The sequence below is a fragment of the Tursiops truncatus genome, chromosome 2 (assembly GCF_011762595.2).
Source record: "Tursiops truncatus isolate mTurTru1 chromosome 2, mTurTru1.mat.Y, whole genome shotgun sequence".
NCBI classification, from domain to species: Eukaryota; Metazoa; Chordata; class Mammalia; order Artiodactyla; family Delphinidae; genus Tursiops; species Tursiops truncatus.
Window position 1 is genome coordinate 29,740,192 of NC_047035.1, and position 22,149 is coordinate 29,762,340.

At 45.7% G+C, this 22,149-nt stretch overlaps 1 protein-coding gene across 3 annotated transcripts in view; it reads left to right on the forward strand.

Annotated features, from left to right (window-relative positions):
- Positions 1-22,149, forward strand: part of DPF3 (double PHD fingers 3) — a 253,145-nt gene that overhangs the window by 206,146 nt on the left and 24,850 nt on the right. For all 3 annotated transcript variants that reach the window (XM_073800290.1, XM_073800291.1, XM_073800292.1), the window contains exon 7: positions 8,930-9,067. In XM_073800290.1, the coding sequence (XP_073656391.1) occupies positions 8,930-9,067 (138 nt within the window). The remainder of the gene's footprint in view (positions 1-8,929; positions 9,068-22,149) is intronic.

A 22,149-nucleotide genomic window follows, 5' to 3' on the forward strand; every position in this document is an offset into this window, starting at 1 on the left:
CGCTTCTCCCTGGCAGGAAGGATTCTGCTGTCTGCTGCAGCCGGCTTTGTTCACACAAACTGCCCCTGATTGTTCCTCCCTCCTCCCCCTTCTCCGCTTCCTCCCCCATCCTCATAAGGGGTGAGTGGTGTAGGGTTGGAGTGGGGTGGCAGAGGTGTGTTGTAAATATTCTGGGGTGGCACTGAAGGTATTCATAACTCCAGACAGGAGGTCCTGCCTGGCGAATGCAGCTCTGGATTGGGAAGTGGGCAAGCACTAATTCTGCAGCTTGACAGATGGATCTGCCCCAGGGGGAAGGAGAGAGGGGAAGGCAAGCTGGACCTTCCTCATTGTCACAGCCGTTCCTCTCCACGTGCGTGGCGCCTGGAACACACAATCCAGGTGCGTGCTGCCAAGGTGAAAAGAAGGACCTGAGGCTGTGCACAGGCTTGTGCCTGGTCCCAGGGGTGATGGCTTCAGGGGCGCATGACGCCAAGGAGCTTGCCCTGGGGAGGGAGCCTGGAGTGGGAGGATGGGGGCGCAGCCCTCTCTGAATGCTTCAGCTGTCTTGGGGCTCAGTCTGATTCTGCACAAGAGTGGGGAGTGAGATTGCTGACGTGATAAAGGGATAGCAGATGGTTCTAATACTTTATTTCCAGAATGTATCTTTCCCAACATTCTTTTCCTTGCAACTCCATCACCCCAGACTTCAGAGGACAAACTACTAGTCCTCCCCACCCCCTTCCCTTTAGGGTTTATTCCCTTTGCGGATCCGCAGTGTTGACAATAGCAGCTGACGATGGCTGACGCTTACTGTGAGCCCTGTACTATTTTCAATGTATTCTCTCTCTTCTTTTTTTTTTTAACATCTTTATTGGGGTATAATTGCTTTACAATGGTGTGTTAGTTTCTGCTTTATAACAAAGTGAATCAGCTATACATATACATATGTTCCCATATCTCTTCCCTCTTGCGTCTCCCTCCCTCCCACCCTCCCTATCCCACCCCTCCAGGTGGTCACAAAGCACCGAGCTGATCTCCCTGTGCTATGCGGCTGCTTCCCACTAGCTGTCTACCTTACGTTTGGTAGTGTATATATGTCCATGCCCCTCTCTCACTTTGTCACAGCTTACCCTTCCCCCTCCCCATGTCCTCAAGTCCATGCTCTAGTAGGTCTGTGTCTTTATTCCCATCTTACCCCTAGGTTCTTCATGACCTTTTTTTTTTTTCTTAGATTCCATATATATGTGTTAGCATATGGTATTTGTTTTTCTCTTTCTGACTTACTTCACTCTGTATGACAGACTCTAGGTCCATCCACCTCACTACATATAACTCAATTTTGTTTCTTTTTATGCCTGAGTAATATTCCATTGTATATATGTGCCACATCTTCTTTATCCATTCATCTGTTGAGGGACACTTAGGTTGCTTCCATGTCCTGGCTATTGTAAATAGAGCTGCAATGAACATATTGGTACATGACTCTTTTTGAATTATGGTTTGCTCAGGGTATATGCCCAGTAGTGGGATTGCTGGGTCATATGGTAGTTCTATTTGTAGTTTTTTAAGGAACCTCCATACTGTTCTCCATAGTGGCTGTATCAATTTACATTCCCACCAACAGTGCAAGAGGGTTCCCTTTACTCCACACCCTCTCCAGCATTTATTGTTTCTAGATTTTTGATGATGGCCATTCTGACTGGTGTGAGATGATATCGCATTGTAGTTTTGATTTGCATTTCTCTAATGATTAATGATGTTGAGCATTCTTTCATGTGTTTGTTGGCAATCTGTATATCTTCTTTGGAGAAATGTCATTTTAGGTCTTCTGCCCATTTTTGGATTGGGTTGTTTGTTTTTTTGTTATTGAGCTGCATGAGCTGCTTGTAAATTTTGGAGATTAATCCTTTGTCAGTTGCTTTATTTGCAAATATTTTCTCCCATTCTGAGGGTTGTCTTTTGGTCTTGTTTATGGTTTCCTTTGCTGTGCAGAAGCTTTTAAGTTTCATTAGGTCCCATTTGTTTATTTTTATTTCCATTTCTCTAGGAGGTGGGTCAAAAAGGATCTTGCTGTGATTTATGTCATAGAGTGTTCTGCCTATGTTTTCCTCTAAGAGTTTTATAGTGTCTGGCCTTACATTTAGTTCCTTTATCCATTTTGAGCTTACTTTTGTGTATGGTGTTAGGGAGTGTTCTAATCTCATACTTTTACATGTACCTGTCCAGTTTTCCCAGCACCACTTATATGTATTCTCTCACATAGCCTCACAACTGTGCAGTAGGTGTGCTGTCATGATCATCCCCGTTTTCCAGAGAGGATGCTGAGGCACAGAGAGATTTAGCTACTCACCCAAGGTCACAGTCAGTCAGCAACAGAGCTGGGATTTGAACCCAGGCTGTTCGGATCTAGCCTACCCACGCATCAATACAGAGCCTGCCTCTCTGAAGGGAGGGTCGACCCAGACGAAGGGCCAGAGCTGTTGGTGGCACTAAAATGACCACTGCTGAGTGGCTAACCCCTCTGGCCAGGCTTCCTAGTTACCTCAGAGGGAAATTTTGCCCTCGACTAGAGCTGGCTGGGTCCTGCATTCACTGTGGCAGCTCTTACACGATCAAGGTGGCTGTTTGGAATAACTTAGTCCCAGATCTCCACCCCCTGCCCCAAATGGTTTCCAAGGCCAGATGCATAATGCACAGGGCCCAGTGCAAAATGCAAATGAGGGCCCCTTTGTTTAATAGTATTAAAAATTTCAAGATGGCAAGAGCAAGGCGTTAAACTAAGTGTGGGACCCTTCCGAACCCAGGACCCTGTCTGAATGTACAGGTCACACGTCTACGAAGCTGGCTCACAAGTGTTCAGAGTGGCAGCGAGATGTGATGAAATACATAGAGAAGGTGAGACAGTGCTAGATTTTCCTTCTCTTCCAAACCAGTCAAAGCAGGATTTCCAAGGTGTTTGTCTTCATCACAATGTAGCAGTCTGACCCAGATGCTCTTCAACCAAAATAAATCTTAGCAATCTCTCGTCCCTAGGATGAAGTCATTTGAGGGACTGGGACTTGGGTCAGCAGCTTTGTTTTGGGGTCAGGCATCTTGCTCCATGAACTCCAATCTCTCCTAACCCTGCCTCTCAAACTCCCCTCCCTCCTGCCTCCTTCCCTTTAGCCTACGGGCCTGATCAAGACCTGTTCTGTTAAAGGACAATCCCCACTCAGCCTCCCTGGACTCTTCAGTCCCATCTGCCCACCAGCTGACTCCTTCCCCTTCCACAGCCATGCTGGAAGGAATGGTCCTTCGGCCCCATCACCACTTCCTCATTCCCCAAAGCATCCTAGCTTCCTGTAGCCTTGCGTCATCCTACTTGAGGCTGTGGATTCCCTGCTCACTCAGGTGACCTGCTAATTGCCAAGCCCAGTGCTGTCTTCTGAGTCCCCAGCCTTCTCGGCCCTTCTGGGGCATCTGACGTTATCCTGGCTCTGCCTCTGTAAAATGAGGATGTGCGTGGCTGTGAGCTGATTTACTTGAAGCACCAGAACAGGCCTGGCACATGGTACATGCTCAGTAGCTGTTAGCAGGGGCCGTGACTGGTGGTGTCATCGTTTCTGTCACCTGGAAGCCCTGCTCCTCTGGCCTATGTTGCTCAGTCCCTTGTGAGTATTTCTTAAAAATTTTAAATCGGTTTCTCTTTCTTCACCAGACTCTTTAAGATACCGGTGTTTTCTGAGTTCTGTCCTGTGTCCACCTTTCTTCTTTCTCTCCTCCTTCTCTCCTGGCACTTTTCTCTCCATATCCATCACTTCCACTGCCACCTGGCAACTCCAACATCCACATCTCTTTCCCAAGCACCAGGTGTATAAGCCAACCCCAGACTGAGCTCATTCGCTTCCTTCTTTAAATCTGATTTTCCTCCTACGTGCTTCCACCCAGTTGCCCAAGTCAGAAACCTAGGTATTTTTATTGCTTCCCTTAGCTGACATTGAGTGCAGGCCCCGAGCTCACCACTGGGGCTGCAGCAGTGTGCAGACACACAGGGCCTGCCATGCTTGCTGCTGGTGGGAGAGACACATACTGATACACGACTAGTCCTGGGAAGGTAACACACCAGTGTCCTAATTGTGATTGGAAAGACTCGAGAACTGAAGGATTGTGAAGCGTTCATCAGGCAAAGTGGGGCTGCGGGACATTCTGGGCAGAGGGAAGAGCTTGTGCAAAGGCACTGTTGTGGAAGGAAAAATGTTTAAGAAACGAAAGGGCCAGTGGGCAGGAGGGCTGGGAAGGAGGCTTCGGGTGAGGCTGGGGGGCTGGATGGGGGCTGGATGGCGCGTGGCCAGGAAGGCCGAGTTCGTGGAAGTCATTTTGCGCTCCTCCTTTCTGCTGACTCCCACCCGCTCCCCCTTCTACCAGATTCTCTCTAACCTCTCTCCTACCCCAAAGTCCTCATTGTTCACACACGGAAAATTAAAGGAGCCTATTGCCACCTCCGAATCCATCTTCGCACTATAACCTTAAGCAGTATTTCTAAAATGTAAATCTGATTAAGTTGGTCCTCAGGATGCATACAGTCCTCCCCCCACTTCCCACTGTCAGGATAAAGTCCTGCCCACCTTCCTCTCCTTAGTCCCCCTCACACCCACCCCGATGCCCCCTTCCCAGTGGCTTTACTGAATATCCTGCAGTTCCCCAAAGGTGCTGGCGGGACGTGCTTTGGTGCCCGCATGCCCTCCTCCTTTGTCTGCCTGGTGATGTCCTGCTCTCTCACAAGCTGCAGCTCATCCACCTGCTCTGGGAAGCCATCCTCGCACCCCACTTAAGCCCGTGAGCTGGCCCCTCCTCTTTGCGGGGCACAGGCTCGCATTGGTGCATTTATCCCACCTCCCTCCTTGCTAGTTGACGTGTATATCTCCTCTGCTAGACTTCGGACTCCTGGAGGGAGGGGACTGGGGCTCATTTGTCTTTGTCCTCTGGTGCTTCAAGGCTGGGTACACATTAGGTGTTTAATAAATGTTTTCTTGAAGACCTGGTGATGAAGGAATGACATGATATAAGCAGGTGGAGAAAAATGAAGCTCCACCTGGAAAGCTCTGCATACAGGGATTGTGGTTAAGGGGTCTGGCTTCCAGGGCCACTGTGGGCTGTCCGCTTCTGTTTCCTCTAATAACTGAACACAGGTCTCAGGGCTGCCTCCTGCTGCCCCCTCCTGCCACCTCCATCCATCCAGAAGGGCAGGCGCATGCAGGGCGGGCAGAGTTAAGCCTCAATATATTCAATCTTCTAGCAGAGTGGTTCTCAAACTGTAGTGTGTATTGGAATCACCTGCAGGCCCTGTTAAAACACAGATTGCCTGGCCCTACCCTGAGACTTTCCGCTTCGGTAGGTCCGGGGTGGAGCCCAAGAAACTGCATCTCTACCAACTTCCCAGGTGATGCAGATGGGGCTGGTCTGGTGACTACTCTTTGAGAATCTCTCTTTTAGCAAAAGGATCTGCTCTAAAACTTTCTATGGTATTGGGGAAGGAGATATGGGAAGCTTTTTGCTTGGGTTTGGTTTTGTAGGTTTAAGAACTATTAGTGTGAGATTAATGTGGATAGATGGAGCCGATTCTACACACTTACCTCCTCTCCCATCTCCTCGCTTTCCTACAAAACGTTTCTGTGTTCACTCATCAACTATTCCATGGGTATGTTTTGAAGGTGTAAAATGTGCATGGCATCACGGCAGGTGGAGTTGTTGACATCAAGATGAAATCGCTGTGACACTGTCCTTAAGAGAGGTCCTCCAGTGCAGTCATAACTATAATTCAAGGAGGTCAAAGAAGAAATGCCTACTCGGGTGGGTAGTGAGTTCCCCATCAGTGGAGTTGTTCCAGGAAGGCATCTAGAGTGTTCGTGGGAATAAAACAATTTGATAGTCAGTTAGACCAGGATCTTAAAATCCTGGAATTCTGTGATTAAGGAAGACGGTGGTAATTGACACAAGAAAATGAAACAAATAAACAAATAAAATACTGTGGAGTGTGCAGTAGGGAGATCTGCAGAGGCAGCTGAGGCTTCCCCATATAAATACTGACATTATTGGCCTTATTTTTAATAAACATTTATTCCTCACCAGCAATATTCCTTGTAATGAAATGAATTTATATCCAGTGACCCCATAATTTGCTGTTTATTGACCTTAGATCATTTAAAAGTTAAATAGAAAATTCACAAGCAGGCCCATGGTGTGCCTCAGGGGTCTCCTTAGGTCCCACTTCCTGAGCCAAATGGAATTGAGTTGTGTAGTGACATGTTATTATTATTTTTTTTTGCAATATTTATGAGAGAGAGAGAGAGAGAGGGAGAGAGAGGGAGAGAGGAGCCAATTGTAGGACTTAAATTTATAGTCACTAGGTCACCAGTTTGGTCACCAACTTGATCACCAACTTGAATTTCAGACTCTCACCTTCTTAAGAAAGTCCAGCCAATTCCCAGATTCCATAGGAGAGGTAAGGGTCAAAGTCCCTCTTTCAAGGGGGGTATAGCACTTAAGATGTGGTAGACCACACTGAAGCCCCTTGCCCCTCACTACTGTTTATTGAGCATCTATTAGGTGTTGGGTACTGAGTGAGATACTTTACAAATATTATTTATAATCCCTCAAGGTAAGTAATACCATCATCATTTTCAGATTTAAAAAAAGGCACAGGGCTTCCCTGGTGGCACAGTGGTTGAGAATCTGCCTGCCAATGCAGGGGACACGGGTTTGAGCCCTGGTCTGGGAAGATCCCACATGCCGCGGAGCAACTAGACCTGTGAGCCACAACTACTGAGCCTGCATGTCTGGAGACTGTGCTCCGCAGCAAGAGAGGCCGCGACAGTGAGAGGCCCGCGTACTGCGATGAAGAGTGGCCCCCGCTTGCCGCAACTAGAGAAAGCCCTTGCACAGAAACGAAGACTCAACACAGCCAAAATTAAATAAATAAATATATTAAAAAAAAAAAAGGCACAAAGAGATTATGTATCTTGTCCAATTTCACACAGAACTCCTTAATTTATTTTTGGAAGTCAGCACAATTATGCAATTGAAAATCATGGTAAAAGGCCCAAAATTATTTATCTATCTCAAGTCTGAGTATAGACGCAAAATGCAAAATTAGAAAGTAGAATGCAGCAGTATATCAAATAGATAATACACCCTGACCAAATGGAGTACATTCTAGGAATGCAAGAATGGCTCAATAGTAGGAAGCATTAGGAAATCAACATAATTCACCATATCAGCAAACTAAAAGAGAGTCATATATTAGTAGATGCTGAAAGGACAGCTGGTAAAATTCTCCTGTAATAAAACTCTAACTCAGGAATAAGAAGAACTACTTAAACTTGATAAAGACTAAAAACTAGCTACATATATCATTCTAAACAGTGAACCACTAAATCCAATTTCACTACAATTGGAAAAGCTTGCTTTTGCTATTTTAAAATATTGTCTTGGTGATTCTTACAAATGAATTAAGCTAAGAAGATACAATAGTTTACATATATATGAGAAAGAAGAGATGACAATATCCATTTTTGCCAATGGTTATAATACCTGAAAAACCTAAGAGAATCTAGTAAGAAAGGAAACCCCACCAGAAATAATAAGGGTAGGGGGTAAGAGGGGTGGGTAACAGCTCTTCTCTATACTGTGGAGGTCATGCAGCTGGTCAACTTTGGCACCTGGAAGTGGGATTTGAACCCGTGTCTGATGAGGAACTCTGTACTCTTTCCACCTTGTGAAGTGTTTACACTCACTGCTAAAACCCAGTCATGTGAAGCGAGAGTCTCTTAAAGCTGGCAACCTCCGCTACTCCAGCAGATCCGGTGGGGTTTGCTCTGCTGGGGAGAGGTGGGGACAAGATGAGAGGGTTGGCATGAGATTTTTACTGGAAGACCCTTGTGGCTTCTGCTATCAGCAGTGCCATCCCTCCACGGGCTGAGATATTGGGCTTTGTGACAGGGAGGGTGGTGGCAGCGGTCTAGTCTTAGCCATTTAGGTACTGAGCAGCCGACCAAGGGAGCTGCCCCTTTCTTCTTCTTGGGTCCAAGAAATCATATTTGTGTTACTTGTTGCCTTTGTCTCCTACTGTCCACCTGAGAGGTGGTGCCTGCTAGGACACGTGTTTAGAGATTCGGGATATCAGAGGCTTCCCGGGCCATCAAGGGCACAAGCTCTTGGTTGCGACGTCTACCAAGGATGCCTCAGATTCATAGTTTTAATGGTGGAGGTGGAATGTGTTTTTCTGGCACAGAATCACTGGGTGATAGATCAAAAATATGATCCGTATAAAGCTTTTGTACTTCGTACAGAGTCAACCACAGGGTGGTGGAAGGAGTACTGCACAGGAATCCAGGAGACCTGGGTTCCAGTGGCTCTGCCACAGCCAGCTGTGTGTTCCCAGGCAAATCACTTAAGCTTGCTGGGCCTCACTTGCTTCATCTGTGCCATGGGGTGTTGGCCTAAATAGACTCCCAGTGCCTTTTAACTTCAAAGTTATAATAAGTGTCACCCTTACCAAAGTTATAATACTTATCACCCTTACCACTGTTCTCAGTGCTTTGCATAGAGATTAACTCATCATAACAACCGAAGAGCTAAGTACTACTGTTATGCTTATTTTCCCTCTGAAGAAACTGAGGCACATAGAGTGCAAGTGACTTTCCCAGGGTCTCACAGCTAGGAAATGATGGTACACAGTTTAACTTCCGTCTTCTCTGGTTTTTCTTTACCTGGGTTCTTTTCTTTACTTGTCGCAGCGGTGCTGGTGCTGGGGTGAGGGTCGGGGGCTGTTGGGAGTGGGAGACACTTTTTCGGGGAAACCCAGCTCTGGGGTGGATGGATGGGAGTCACTGCCTGGGAGAATGATGGCCGTAGCTGCAGAGATTGCTAACATTTGCGTTTTCCCTTCCTTTCCTCTTTTCCTCTCTAGTCTGCGGCAAACGCTATAAAAACCGGCCGGGACTCAGCTACCACTACGCTCACACCCACCTGGCCAGCGAGGAGGGGGATGAGGCCCAAGACCAGGAGACCCGGTCCCCACCCAACCACAGAAACGAGAACCACAGACGTGAGTTCCCAGTTGTTGGGTTGGAGGAGTGATGAGGTGGCTGGGCAGGGCGATGGAGCATTCCTTTTTGTTCACCTCGGGCATCTTCTGGTGGCACCTGTTGATTGGTCTCAAGGACCTGTGGTGAGTTGGCTATTTCAGCGCAGCCACAGTTGCCCCTGTGGGTCAGCTGAGCCTGAAGCTTAGAGTGAGCTGGGCAGGGGTGGCACACCCAGCTCTGTTCCTAGAGGATGGGAGGTAAGTGTTAAGGCGGAAGAGAAACATCCTTACCTGGCCATTGTCAAATGCCAGACCTGCTACTCCTTTCCCTCAGCTCCAGAAGATCCATTCACAGCTGCTAACCTGAGGTGGGCAAAGCTGTGGGGTGCGTCAGTTCAGGCAGCCATTCCAAATGTCTCCTTGGCCACCAAGGGACATAGAATATTCTTGCTTCATTGTCTCAGCTCTTAGAGGGTCACACTTTTGGTAAGGGCTCTCCTGCCTTAGAAATATGGCCCTGGAGCCTCCATGCTCTTCACTTGAGCACTCAGTCAGCAAACATGACCTGGGTATACTTGTCACTTGGGATGTTGGGCTCTGAAGACCCAAAATAATCCTGAAGATTTGTGTTTCCATTTCTATTCTTTCTTTCCTTCCTCAACTTCTAGTTATGACTTAGGGAGTCACAAAGGGCTTAGCATTCACCATGTGACTTCCCTCTACAACATTCCGTATGGCTTCTAGTCCACCCCCAAATCAGGATGGGATGGGATAATGGGACCTTTAGGGCTTGCTTCAAGATGTGGGTCATTCTAGGATCATGGGGTGAAGAAGAACTGTGGACATGGCACGTGTTTGTTGTTTTTTTTTAACATCTTTATTGGAGTATAATTGCTTTACAATGGTGTGTTAGTTTCTGCTGTATAACAAAGTGAATCAGCTACACGTATACATATATTCCCATATACCCTCCCTCTTGCATCTGCCTCTCACCCTCCCTATCCCACGCCTCTAGGTGGTCACAAAGCACTAAGCTGATCTCCCTGTGCAATATGGCTGCTTCCCACTAGCTATCTATTTTACGTTTGGTAGTGTATATATGTCCATGCCACTCTCACTTCAACCCAGCTTACCCTGCCCCCTCCCCATGTCCTCAAGTCCATACTCTATATCTGTGTCTTTATTTCTGTCCTGCCCCTAGGTTCTTCAGAACCTTTTTTTTTTTTAGATTCCATATATATGTGTTAGCATATGGTATTTGTTTTTCCCTTTCTGACTTACTTCACTCTGTACGACTGACTCTAGGTCTATCCACCACACTACAAATAACTCAATTTAGTTCCTTTTTATGGCTGAGTAATATTCCACTGTATATATGTGCCACACCTTCTTTATCCATTCATCTGTTGAGGGACACTTAGGTTGCTTCCATGTCCTGGCTATTGTAAATAGTGCTGCAATGAACATATTGGTACATGACTCTTTTTGAATTATGGTTTGCTCAGGGTATATGCCCAGTAGTGGGATTGCGGGGTCATATGGTAGTTCTAGTTTTAGTTTTTTAAGGAACCTCCATACTGTTCTCCATAGTGGCTGTATCAATTTACATTCCCACCAACAGTGTAAGAGGGTTCCCTTTTCTCCACACCCTTTCCAGCATTTATTGTTTGTAGATTTTTTGATGATGGCCATTCTGACAGGTGTGAGGTGATACCTCATTGTAGTTTTGATTTGCATTTCTCTAATGATTAGTGATGTTGAGCATCCTTTCATGTGTTTGTTGGCAATCTGTATATCTTTGCAGAAATGTCTGTTTAGGTCTTCTGCCCATTTTTGGATTGGGTTATTTGTTTTTTGGATATTGAGCTGCATGAGCTGCCTGTATATTTTGGAGATTCATCCTTTGTCAGTTGCTTTGTTTGCAAATATTTTCTTCCATTCTGAGGGTTGTCTTTTCATCTTGTTTATAGTTTCATTTGCTGTGCAAGAGCTTTTAAGTTTCATTAGATCCCATTTGTTTATTTTCATTTTTATTTCCATTTCTCTAGGAGGTGGGTCCAAAATGATCTTGCTGTGGTTTATGTCATAGAGTGTTCTGCCTATGTTTTCCTCTAAGAGTTCTATAGTGTCTGGCCTTACATTTAGGTCTTTAATCCATTTGTTTTTGTGTGTGGTGTTAGGGAGTGTTCTAATTTCATTCTTGTACATGTAGCTGTCCAGTTTTCCCAGCACCGCTTATTGAAGAGGCTGTCTTTTCTCCATTGTATATTCTTGCCTCCTTTATCAAAGATAAGGTGACCATATGTGGGTTTATCTCTGGGCTTTCTATCCTGTTCCATTGATTTATAATTCTGTTTTTGTGCCAGTACCATACTGTCTTGATTACTGTAGCTTTGTAGTATAGTCTGAAGTCAGGGAGCCTGCTTCCTCCAGCTCCGTTTTTCTTTCTCAAGATTGCTTTGGCTATTCGGGATCTTTTGTGTTTCCATACAAATTGTGAAATTTTTTGTTCTATTTCTGTGAAAAATGCCATTGGTAGTTTGATAGGGATTGCATTGAATCTGTAGATTGCTTTGGGTAGTGTAGTCATTTTCACAATGTTGGTTCTTCCCATCCAAGAACATGGTATATCTCTCCATCTGTTTGTATCATCTTTAATTTCTTTCATCAGTGTCTTATAGTTTTCTGCATACAGGTCTTTTGTCTCCTTACTAGGTTTATTCCTAGGTATTTTATTCTTTTTTTTGCAATGGTAAGTGGGAGTGTTTCCTTAATTTCTCTTTCACATTTTTCATCATTAGTGTATAGGAATGCAAGAGATTTCTGTGCATTAATTTTGTATCCTGCTACTTTACCAAATGAATTGATTAGCTCTAGTAGTTTTCTGGTAGCCTCTTTAGGATTCTCTATGTATAGTATCATGTCATCTGCAAACAGTGACAGCTTTACTTCTTCTTTTCCGATTTGGATTCCTTTTATTTCTTTTCCTTCTCTGATTGCTATGGCTAAAACTTCCAAAACTATGTTGAATAATAGTGGTGAGAGTGGGCAGCCTTGTCTTGTTCCTGATCTTAGAGGAAATGGTTTCAGTTTTTCACCATTGAGAACAATGTTGGCTGTGGGTTTGTCATATATAACCTTTATTATGTTGAGGTAAATTCCCTCTATGCCTACTTTCTGCAGGGTTTTTATCATAAATAGGTGTTGAATTTTGTCAAAAGCTTTTTCTGCATCTGTTGAGATGATCACATGGTTTTTATTCTTCAATTTGTTAATATGGTTTATCACATTGATTGATTTGCATATATTGCATTCCTGGGATAAACCCCACTTGATCATGGTGTATGATCCTTTTAATGTGCTGTTGGATTCTGTTTGCTAGTATTTTGTTGAGGATTTTTGCATCTATGTTCATCAGAGATATTGGCCTGTAGTTTTCTTTCTTTGTGACATCTTTGTCTGTTTTGGTATCAGGGTGATGGTGGCCTTGTAGAATAAGTCTGGGAGTGTCCCTCCCTCTGCTATATTTTGGAAGAGTTTGAGAAGGATAGGTGTTAGCTCTTCTCTAAATGTTTGATAGAATTTGCCCGTGAAGCCATCTGGTCCTGGGCTTTTGTTTGTTGGAAGATTTTTAATCACAGTCTCAATTTCAGTGCTTGTGATTGGTCTGTTCATATATGCTATTTCTTCCTTGTTCAGCCTTGGAAGGTTGTGCTTTTCTAAGAATTTGTCTATTTCTTCCAGGTTGTCCATTTTATTGGCATATAGTTGCTTGTAATAATCCCTCATGATCCTTTGTATTTCTGCAGTGTCAGTTGTTACTTCTCCTTTTTCATTTCTAATTATTTTGATTTGAGTCTTCTCCCTTTTTTTCTGATGAGACTGGCTAATGGTTTATCAATTTTGCTTATCTTCTCAAAGAACTAGCTTTTTGTTTTATTGATCTTTGCTATCGTTTCCTTTTCAATTATTTCTGATCTGATCTTTATGATTTTTTTCCTTCTGCTAACTTTTGGGTTTTTTTGTTCTTCTTTCTCTAATTGCTTTAGGTGTAAGATTAGGTTGTTTAGTTGAGATGTTTCTTGAGGTAGGATTGTATTGCTATAAACTTCCCTTTTAGAACTGCTTTTGCTGCATCCCATAGGTATTGGGTCATCGTGTTTTCATTGTCATTTGTTTCTAGGTATTTTTTGATTTCCTCTTTGATTTCTTCAGTGATCTCTTGGTTCTTTAGTAGTGTATTGTTTAGCCTCCATGTGTTTGTATTTTTTACAGGTTTTTTTCCTGTAATTGATATCTAGGCTTATAGTGTTGTGGTTGGAAAAGATACTTGACATGATTTCAATTTTCTTAAATTTACCAAGCCTTGATTTGTGGCCCAAGGTATGATTTATCCTGGAGAATGTTCCTTCAGCACTTGAGAAGAAAGTGTATTCTATTGTTTTTGGATGGAATGTCCTATAAATATCAGTTAAGTCCATCTTGTTTAATGTGTCATTTAAAGCTTGTGTTTCCTTATTTATTTTCATTTTGCATGATCTGTCCATTGGTGAAAGTGGGGTGTTAAAGTCCCCTACTATGATTGTGTTACTGTTGATTTCCCCTTTTATGGCTGTTAGTATTTGCCTTATGTATTGAGTTGCTCCTGTGTTGGGTGCATAAATATTTACAATTGTTATATCTTCTTCTTGGATTGATTCCTTGATCATTAGGTAGTGTCCTTCTTTGTCTCTTGTAATAGTCTTTATTTTAAAGTCTATTCTCTCTGATATGAAAATTGCTACTCCAGGTTTCTTTTGATTTTCATTTGCATGGAATATCTTTTTCCATCCCCTCACTTTCAGTTTGTATGTGTCCCTAGGTCTGAAGTGGGTCTCTTGTAGGCAGCATATATATGAGTCTTGTTTTTATATCCATTCAGCCAGTCTGTGTCTTTTGGTTGGAGCATTTAATCCATTTACATTTAAGGTAATTATCGATATGTATGTTCCTATTACCATTTTCTTAATTGTTTTGGATTTGTCATTGTAGGTCTTTTCCTTCTCTTGTATTTCCTTCCTAGAGAAGTTCCTGTAGCATTTGTGGTAAAGCTGGTTTGGTGGTGCTGAATTCTCTTAGCTTTTGCTTGTCTGTAAAGTTTTTAATTTCTCCATCAAATCTGAATGAGATCCTTGCTGGGTAGAGTAATCTTGTTTGTAGTTTTTCCCCTTTCATCACTTTAAGTATGTCCTGCCACACCCTTCTGGCTTGCAGAGTTTCTGCTGAAAGATCAGCTGTTAAGCTCATGGGATTCCCTTGTATATTATTTGTTGCTTTTCCCTTGCTGCTTTTAATATTTTTTCTTTGTATTTAATTTTTGATAGTTTGATTAATATGTGTCTTGGCGTGTTTCTCCTTGGATTTATCCTGTATGGGACTCTCTGCGCTTCCTGGGCTTGATTGACTATTTCCTTTCCCACATTAAGGAAGTTTTCAACGATAATCTCTTTAATATTTTCTCAGTGCCCTTTTTTTTTCTCTTCTTCTTCTTCTGGGATCCCTATAATTCGAATGTTGGTGCATTTAATGTTGTCCCAGAGGTCTCTGCGACTGTCCTCAATTATTTTCATCCTTTTATCTTTATTCTGCTGTGCGGTAGTTATTTCCACTATTTCATCTTCCAGGTCACTTATCCGTTCTTCTGGCTCAGTTATTCTGCTATTGATTCCTTCTAGAGAATTTTTAATTTCATTTTTTGTGTTGTTCATCATTGTTTGTTTGCTCTTTAGTTCTTTTAGGTCCTTGTTAAACGTTTCTTGTGTTTTCTCCATTGTATTTCCAAGATTTTGGATCATCTTTACTATCATTACTCTGAATTCTTTTTCAGGTAGACTGCCTATTTCCTCTTCATTTGTTTGGTCTGGTGGGTTTTTACCTTGCTCCTTCATCTGCTGTGTATTTCTCTGTCCTCTCATTTTCCTTAACTTACTGTGTTTGAGGTCTCCTTTTCACAGGCTGCAGGTTCGTAGTTCCCATTGTTTTTGGTGTCTGCCCCCAGTGGGTAATGTTGGTTCAGTGGGTTGTGTAGGCTTCCTGGTGGAGGGGACTGGTGCCTGTGTTCTGATGGATGAGGCTGGATCTTGCCTTTCTGGTGGCAGGACCGCATCCAGTAGTGTGTTTTGGGGTGTCTGTGAACCTATTATGATTTTAGGCAGCCTCTCTGCTAATGGGTGGGGTTGTGTTCCTGTCTTGCTAGTTTCTTGGCATGGGGTGTCCAGCAGTGGATCTTGCTGGTCATTGAGTGAAGGTGGGTCTTAGCATTGAGCTGGAGTTCTCCGAGAGTGCTCTCGCTGACTGATATTACGAGGGGCTGGGAGGTCTCTGGTGGACCAATGTCCTAAACTCGACTCTGCCACCTCAGAGGCTCAGGCCTGACACCTGGCTGGATTACCAAGACCCTGTCAGCCACATGCTGGGTCATCCTGGAGAAGATGGACTGAAGCCAGGAGAAAGCTAGAGGATGGGAGACCTGTCAGAAGGCTTGTTTGATGAAATCAGGCCCAGGGTGGTGACATTCTTTACCCAGGCTCTACTCGTGAAGGGGAAAGCCGAAGCCGAGCACATGCTTTCACAGCCGAGGCATGTGTGAGCGCGGATTCATGCCATGTGTTTTTAATTTTGCTCAAAGGATTTTGTGGTAGATGCTCTTAAACTGAACAATTCAGTGTAATTAAAGGGATCAGACTTTTAATAATGTTTAGACTCTAGGGTTTGAGGGTGATTCCTGTGCATTTCAGTCAATCAGCTCAATTAGCTGATGTCAATTGGCTGCCTTCACCAAATATTTGAAACAATGAACACACCTTGGCCAAAACCTTTCTTTGGATTAGTGTGGGTTTTCCCCTAATCCCCACCCCCATTGCCTCCTGTCTTAGTTTCCTTGGCTGCTATAACAAAATACCAAAGACTGGCTGGCTTAAAGAATAGAAATTTGGGGGCTTCCCTGGTGGCGCAGTGGTTGAGAGTCTGCGTGCCGATGCAGGGGACATGGGTTCGTGCCCCGATACAGGAAGATCTCACATGCCGCGGAGCGGCTGGGCCTGTGAGCCATGGCCGCTGAGCCTGCGCGTCTGGAGCCTGTGCGTCCGGAGCCTATGCTCCGCAACGGGAGAGGCCACAATGGTGAGAGGCCCATGTACGGAAAAAAAAAAAAAAAAAAAAAAAGAATAGAAATTTGTTTTCTCACAGTTCTGGAGGCTGGAAGTCCCAGATCAATGTGCCATCAGGGTTAGTTCCTCAGGGGCCTCTCTCCTTGGCTTGCAGGCGGCTGCCCTCTTGCTGCCTCTTCACATGGTCATCCCTCTGTGCACGTGTACTTCCAAAGTCTCTTTGTGTCCAAATTTCCTCTTCCTTTTTTTTAAAAAATAAATTTATTTATTTTATTTTTGGCTGCATTGGGTCTTCATTGCTGCATGCGGGCTTTCTCTAGTTGTGGCGAGCGGGGGCTACTCTTCATTGCAGTGCACTGGCTTCTCAATGCGGTGGCTTCTCTTGTTGCAGAGCACAGACTCTAGGCACGTGGGCTTCAGTAGTGTGGCATGCAGTCTCAGTAGTTGTGGCACACGGGCTTAGTTGCTCTGAGGCATGTGGGATCTTCCCGGACCAGGGCTTGAACCCATGTCCCCTGCATTGGCAGGCGGAGTCTTAACCACTGCACCACCAGGGAAGTCCCCAGATTTCCTCTTTTTATAAGGACACCAGTCAGAGTGGATTAAGGCCCATTCTAACAGTCTCATTTTAACTTTTGCTCTTTCATCACCTCTTTAAAGGCCGTAGATCCAAATATAGTCATGTCCTGAGGTACTGGGCGTTAGGGCTTCAACATATGAATTTGGGGGGGGCACAGTTCAGGCCATAACACCTTCTTTAATTCTTGCTCTCTTTCAGGGTTCAAGCCTCTCATGTGACAGACCCTTTGTTTTCTTACCAACTACTGTCATCTGGACAGAACCTGAAAAGCAGGCAGGAGGTGCCCACCTCCCTGTGCCAGCTTCTGAATAGCTATGATGCTGAGGTCTCTACCTGCCCCCTGGGGAGAGGTTCCCTTGGTCCAGTCACCCTTGTCTTCCAGAAAGGAGAATGTATTGACCTGTACTGGTCAGCTGGTTTTTGCATTTCCCTGTCTCTCCTCTCATCCCTTCGCTGATTTAAGTGGCGAAGGCATAGCTATTGTCTCATGCTGCGAGGAGTCCGAGAATGATCTCCTTTGATTTGGGTTGCTGTCTGGAAAGTGTTTACTAGTGATGGTTGCTCTCTCTAAAGTATTTATTAGCTTGGTATTATTTCTCACTTCCCCCAGTGCTGGCTTATCTCCTTTACATCTCTTATCAAATGTCAGTCCGTTTTGTCCCTGTGTATAGGTGCTTTCCTTGAGCCGTGGGGTTTGGAGTGCTTCTCTTTGGTCTGGGTCTCTTTCATGTGTGTGCACGGTGATAGCAGCCACAGAGGAAGGTTCCTTGTGACCCCCAAGTACACCGCGGACCCCCAGTGGGTCCAGGGGGTCTCCTCCTTAGCCATTCCTGTGGGCCCCTCCTGCCTGTCTGTTGACTTCCAAGATGGGCACTGGCCCCTATTTTTCTTTCTCCACCAGGATCTCCTCACGCAGCTTGTGGGTCCGTGTCTTCTGTCTCTTCATGTCTTCACCGTGAGGCCAGGCAGCCTTGCTTAGGGAGGAAGCTGCATCTTTTCTCCTGGTTGGAGACGCATCCCTAAGTATCCGGCCGTGTGTTCTCCTCTCTCTGTGGGTTTGCCAGTGAGCACTCCCACCCCAGCCCCCCCTCGACTCCCCTTCCCCTCTCCCTGCTGATGAGAAATTGGGTTCTTCATAAAGGATCATCCAACTACCCAAGGAATTTAAACTGCATAGAGGACTTCCCTGGTGGTTCAGTGGTTAAGACTCCCCACTTGTACTGCAGGGGACACGGGTTCGATCCCTGGTTGGGGAATTAAGATCCCGCATGCTGCGCGGTGAGGCCACACACACACAGACGCACACAGACACACACACATACAAAAAACTGCATAGAAAAGAATAGCTGTACCTGATCTCATCTGGGGTCTTCTCACACGAGGAAGGTTCCAGAACCCTCACAAACACCTTTTTTTTTTTTTTTTTTTTTTTTTGCGGTACGCGGGCCTCTCACTGCTGTGGCCTCTCCCATTGCGGAGCATAGGCTCCAGACGCACAGGCTCAGCAGCCATGGCTCACGGGCCCAGCCGCTCCGCGGCATGTGGGATCTTCCCAGACCGGGACACGAACCCGTGTCCCCTGCATCGGCAGACGGACTCTCAACCACTGCGCCACCAGGGAAGCCCTACAAACACCATTTTAATGACATCTCCTCACGAGGCCTCTGAGAAGTCTGTGATTAGCTCTAATTTTACTAGCGGGGAGGGTACGGCAGAAAGGCCCTCAATGTCCATAGAAGCCCTCCCTTTCCTCTTCCCCAATTTCTCTGGATAAATCCAAGAGACAGCGGCTTTTCCCAGTTTCCCTGCACCACAAACACCAGCAATCTGTTTGCTTCTCTGAATGTGCGCTCTGTTCCCTCCCACATTCCCCTGGTGAGCGGCCCCCCAACAATTTTCTCGCGAGTGCTAATTGCCAGCATCATTAATAGCAGTCATTAGCTGCTCCCACTGTTTGGGGAGGGGGTGGGCCCCCACCCGTCCTGCCCTAAATGCCACTGGCGCTCTGTGGTGAATTGAATGCGACAGCTCTGCAGCACCCTAAGGTCTCCGCTTTGTGATCCTCCCTTGGCAAGGTTTCTGGAGTGGGGGAGGGAGGCAAGAGAGCTTGATCCAAGAGGCTAATCTGCAGGTCCCCCAGGAAAAGTTCTGGATGCCAGTGAGGTGGGAATGCTGACTTTTCCCTCTTGAGCAGAGCTGCAGCGGGAACCCCGCTGCTGGTGAGCACAGGCCTATGGGAAAAATAGCCCTACAGACTCAGGAGTTGTCAATGTCACGGGCATCTGCATTTGCACCACCTGCAGCAGTAGAGACCTTTTGACTTTGGTCCTCCTGCTGTCCCTTGCTGCATCCCCCCGGCTGTGTCTCCAGCAAAGCCCATTGCTCATCCTTGCTCCCGCTGCTGCTGAAAGGGCAGAGCGGAGTGCTGGAGCCAGCACTGACTGCCCCCCGCCCTCCACCCCCCGCCATGCTGCCCTGTGCTACCAGCTCAGCACTCGACTGCCATTCCTCCCACCCTCCGCCCCCTCCCAGCTGACGTTCTCCCGCCTTTGTTCCTCTCCTAGTCTCTCATTTTCTCCTGAATATACACTGTCTCCTTGGTAGGTTTGTCCCCTTTCCTTTGTGTCCTGACCTCTCTGTCTCAACTCCAGGCAGCCCGGGGATGCTTGGAGCTCAGACACTCCCGCTTGGGAGATAGGATTTTCTGATGGGGTCTTCCCTGCCTGAGCTGCTGCCCTTCTCCTCCCTTTGGGAGGCTAGATTCTTCTTCCTTCTTCTGTTTCTCTGACCACCTTCATCTGCTTTCTACAAATGAAATCACTGTGTGTGTGCACATGCGTGTATACGTGCATACATATAGATACACACACACATAGGCTACATATATATGAATAAAAGGAGGGAGGGTTTGGGCAGGTTAGGACTCTGAGAGGTGCCACTCAGAGGCATCCTGTGTGACTCCTTAAATGTCACCTTGGTAAACAGGGTAGCAGAAAGAGCACTGGGTTAGAATTCAAAACTCCTTTGACACGGGCTCACAATGTCAAAGCTCTTCTTGAATTTCTTTTTACCTTCTCTGCACAGTGGGAATCTATTATAGACGATGTTTTTAAGGTACCTTTTTTGGGGGGTGGGTATGGGGATGTCTGAGGTCATGGACCTGTATGAAAAAGCTGTGTGAATAAATTCAGTCTGATACATTCATCTGTCCATCCATCGATGTATCCATCTATCCACCACCGTCTATTGGTTTAGTAACCTTGTATCGAATACTGCCTTGGTCCCTTTCCTTGAGGAGCTCTCAGTTGTGAGCAGGAATGTGTAATAGGGTGTGTATAGAATATGGTGTAGGAAGCCAAGGGCTCAAAGGCACAGCACACTTTCTACTCCTTAGGGCAGTAGTGTTCTAAGTGTGACATCAGCATCACCTGGGAACTTCCTGGAAATGCAGATTCTTGGCTCCATGTGGTAACAGGTGCTCTGAGGGTGCGGGCCAGCAATCTATGTTTTAAAAAGCCCTGCAGGGCATTGAAAGCTTCAGAACGTTAGAAACATTAGAACATTTAAAAAGCATTAGGGAGTTTGTAAAGGCTTCCCTGAGGAGGTGACCTTCAAGTTAGCCCTTGAAGAATGAGGAGACATTTACTGGGTGGGAGAGGGCTTCCCAGATAGAGGGAACTGCGTGTACAAAGGCAGGGAGGTGTGAAATAGCATGGTGCGTTCAGACAATTGGTAGTAGTTGTGTCTGACAGTGGTACTGGAGAAATGATGGAATGTGGGCAGGGGCCACAGCTGGAAGCGTCTTCTCTGCCAGGCTGTGTAGTTGTCATCTTGTAGGAAAAGGAGAACCATGATAGCAATTACTAGAAGTAAGAACAAATGATTTATAAAGAAATATGTGTGGCATATTATAAATTATCATATGGGGCTTCCCTGGTGGCGCAGTGGTTGAGAGTCCGCCCGCCGGTGCAGGGGACGCAGGTTCGGGCCCTGGTCCGGGAGGATCCCACATGCCGCGGACTGGCTGGGCCCGTGAGCCATGGCCGCTGAGCCTGCGCATCCGGAGCCTGTGCTCCGCAATGGGAGAGGCCACAACAGTGCGAGGCCCGCGTACCGCAAAAAAAAAAAACGAAAACCAAACCAAAACAAAACAAAACAATTATCGTATGGTGTATCTCTTATTTAATAGCATAAATGAATGTAAAATGCTCTCTGCAGCATACTTGGAGCTCTTATGAGGGAAATGTGTTTTAAAGTTTAGATCTATAAAATTTATTCCAAGGCTATTTCTCCGGTCCCTGGAATGGAAGTTGGGCTGTCCTCAGTCCCGGGAGGTCTCAGTCTTCTGTCTAATAGTGGGGGCCTGGCATGTAGCTAGGCTTTCAATATCTGTCAAGAGAAGAAAAGTCCCCACACCAGTGTGCCTTTGGAGGGCACGTTGTACTCTACAGAACTGAAAGAGGAGAGCCGAGTTGATTAAGGGTAATGTTGGCTGATTAGATAATCTGAAAATTAGTCTGATAATGTGCAAATTATCTAAAAGAAGCACATGATGTCATTGCCACACTGATGGGAAAGATCTAACAGATGTTAGTCTTCTGACATCTCTGTCCTCTAACATACAGCCCAGGGGCGATGGATACAGCTTTAAGAGAGAGAGTGAAAATCACGTTTGACACAAGCTTAAGAATTTTGGATCAGTCTGAAAGGTGCCTGAAAACCTATAAAACCCACACAACTCACTACTTACCCAACCTTGACGCAGGAAGTTCAGGCTTCGTTACTGGGGAGAGAGAGGGCAATTCAGATCCAGGGCTCTGTCTGGAAAAGTGAGCTGCTTCTCGCTCCCCAAAGAGCAAATCTGGAAACTAACAACCGGTGTTCCTTAGGTGAATTATGATTTCACTAAACAGTTTATAGATTACAAAGCAAAGAAGAATCTGAGGTTGCTCTGTCCTTGAAGGTATACTTGGAGTTAACTCTCCAGACCTGTGGGTCATCCACACTCTTGACCCAGAGACTGAGAAAATGCCACTGGAATTGGCTGGGCCAGTGTGTGAATCACAACTCGGCCACCCTGCCATCTTCTGTCTGTGTAGATGTGGGTCAGTACTTACATTTCTCTGCTCCTTTGTTGCCTCATCCGTAAAACAGAGAGAACCATCGTTCTGCCCTCACGGGGTTGCTGTGAGCCTTCCTGAGGTGACGTGGGTGTCTGGCACCAGGCCCACACTCTGAGGGTGCCGACATCCCATCTCCGTGCCATTCAGGCCAGCAGAGCATGTCCAGGACCACAAATGGCTAACCTGCGTCGGGGCCCGTCTGTGGCCATGTTGATGCTGAGAAGCTAACTGCCTATGGGAGTCTCACTGGCA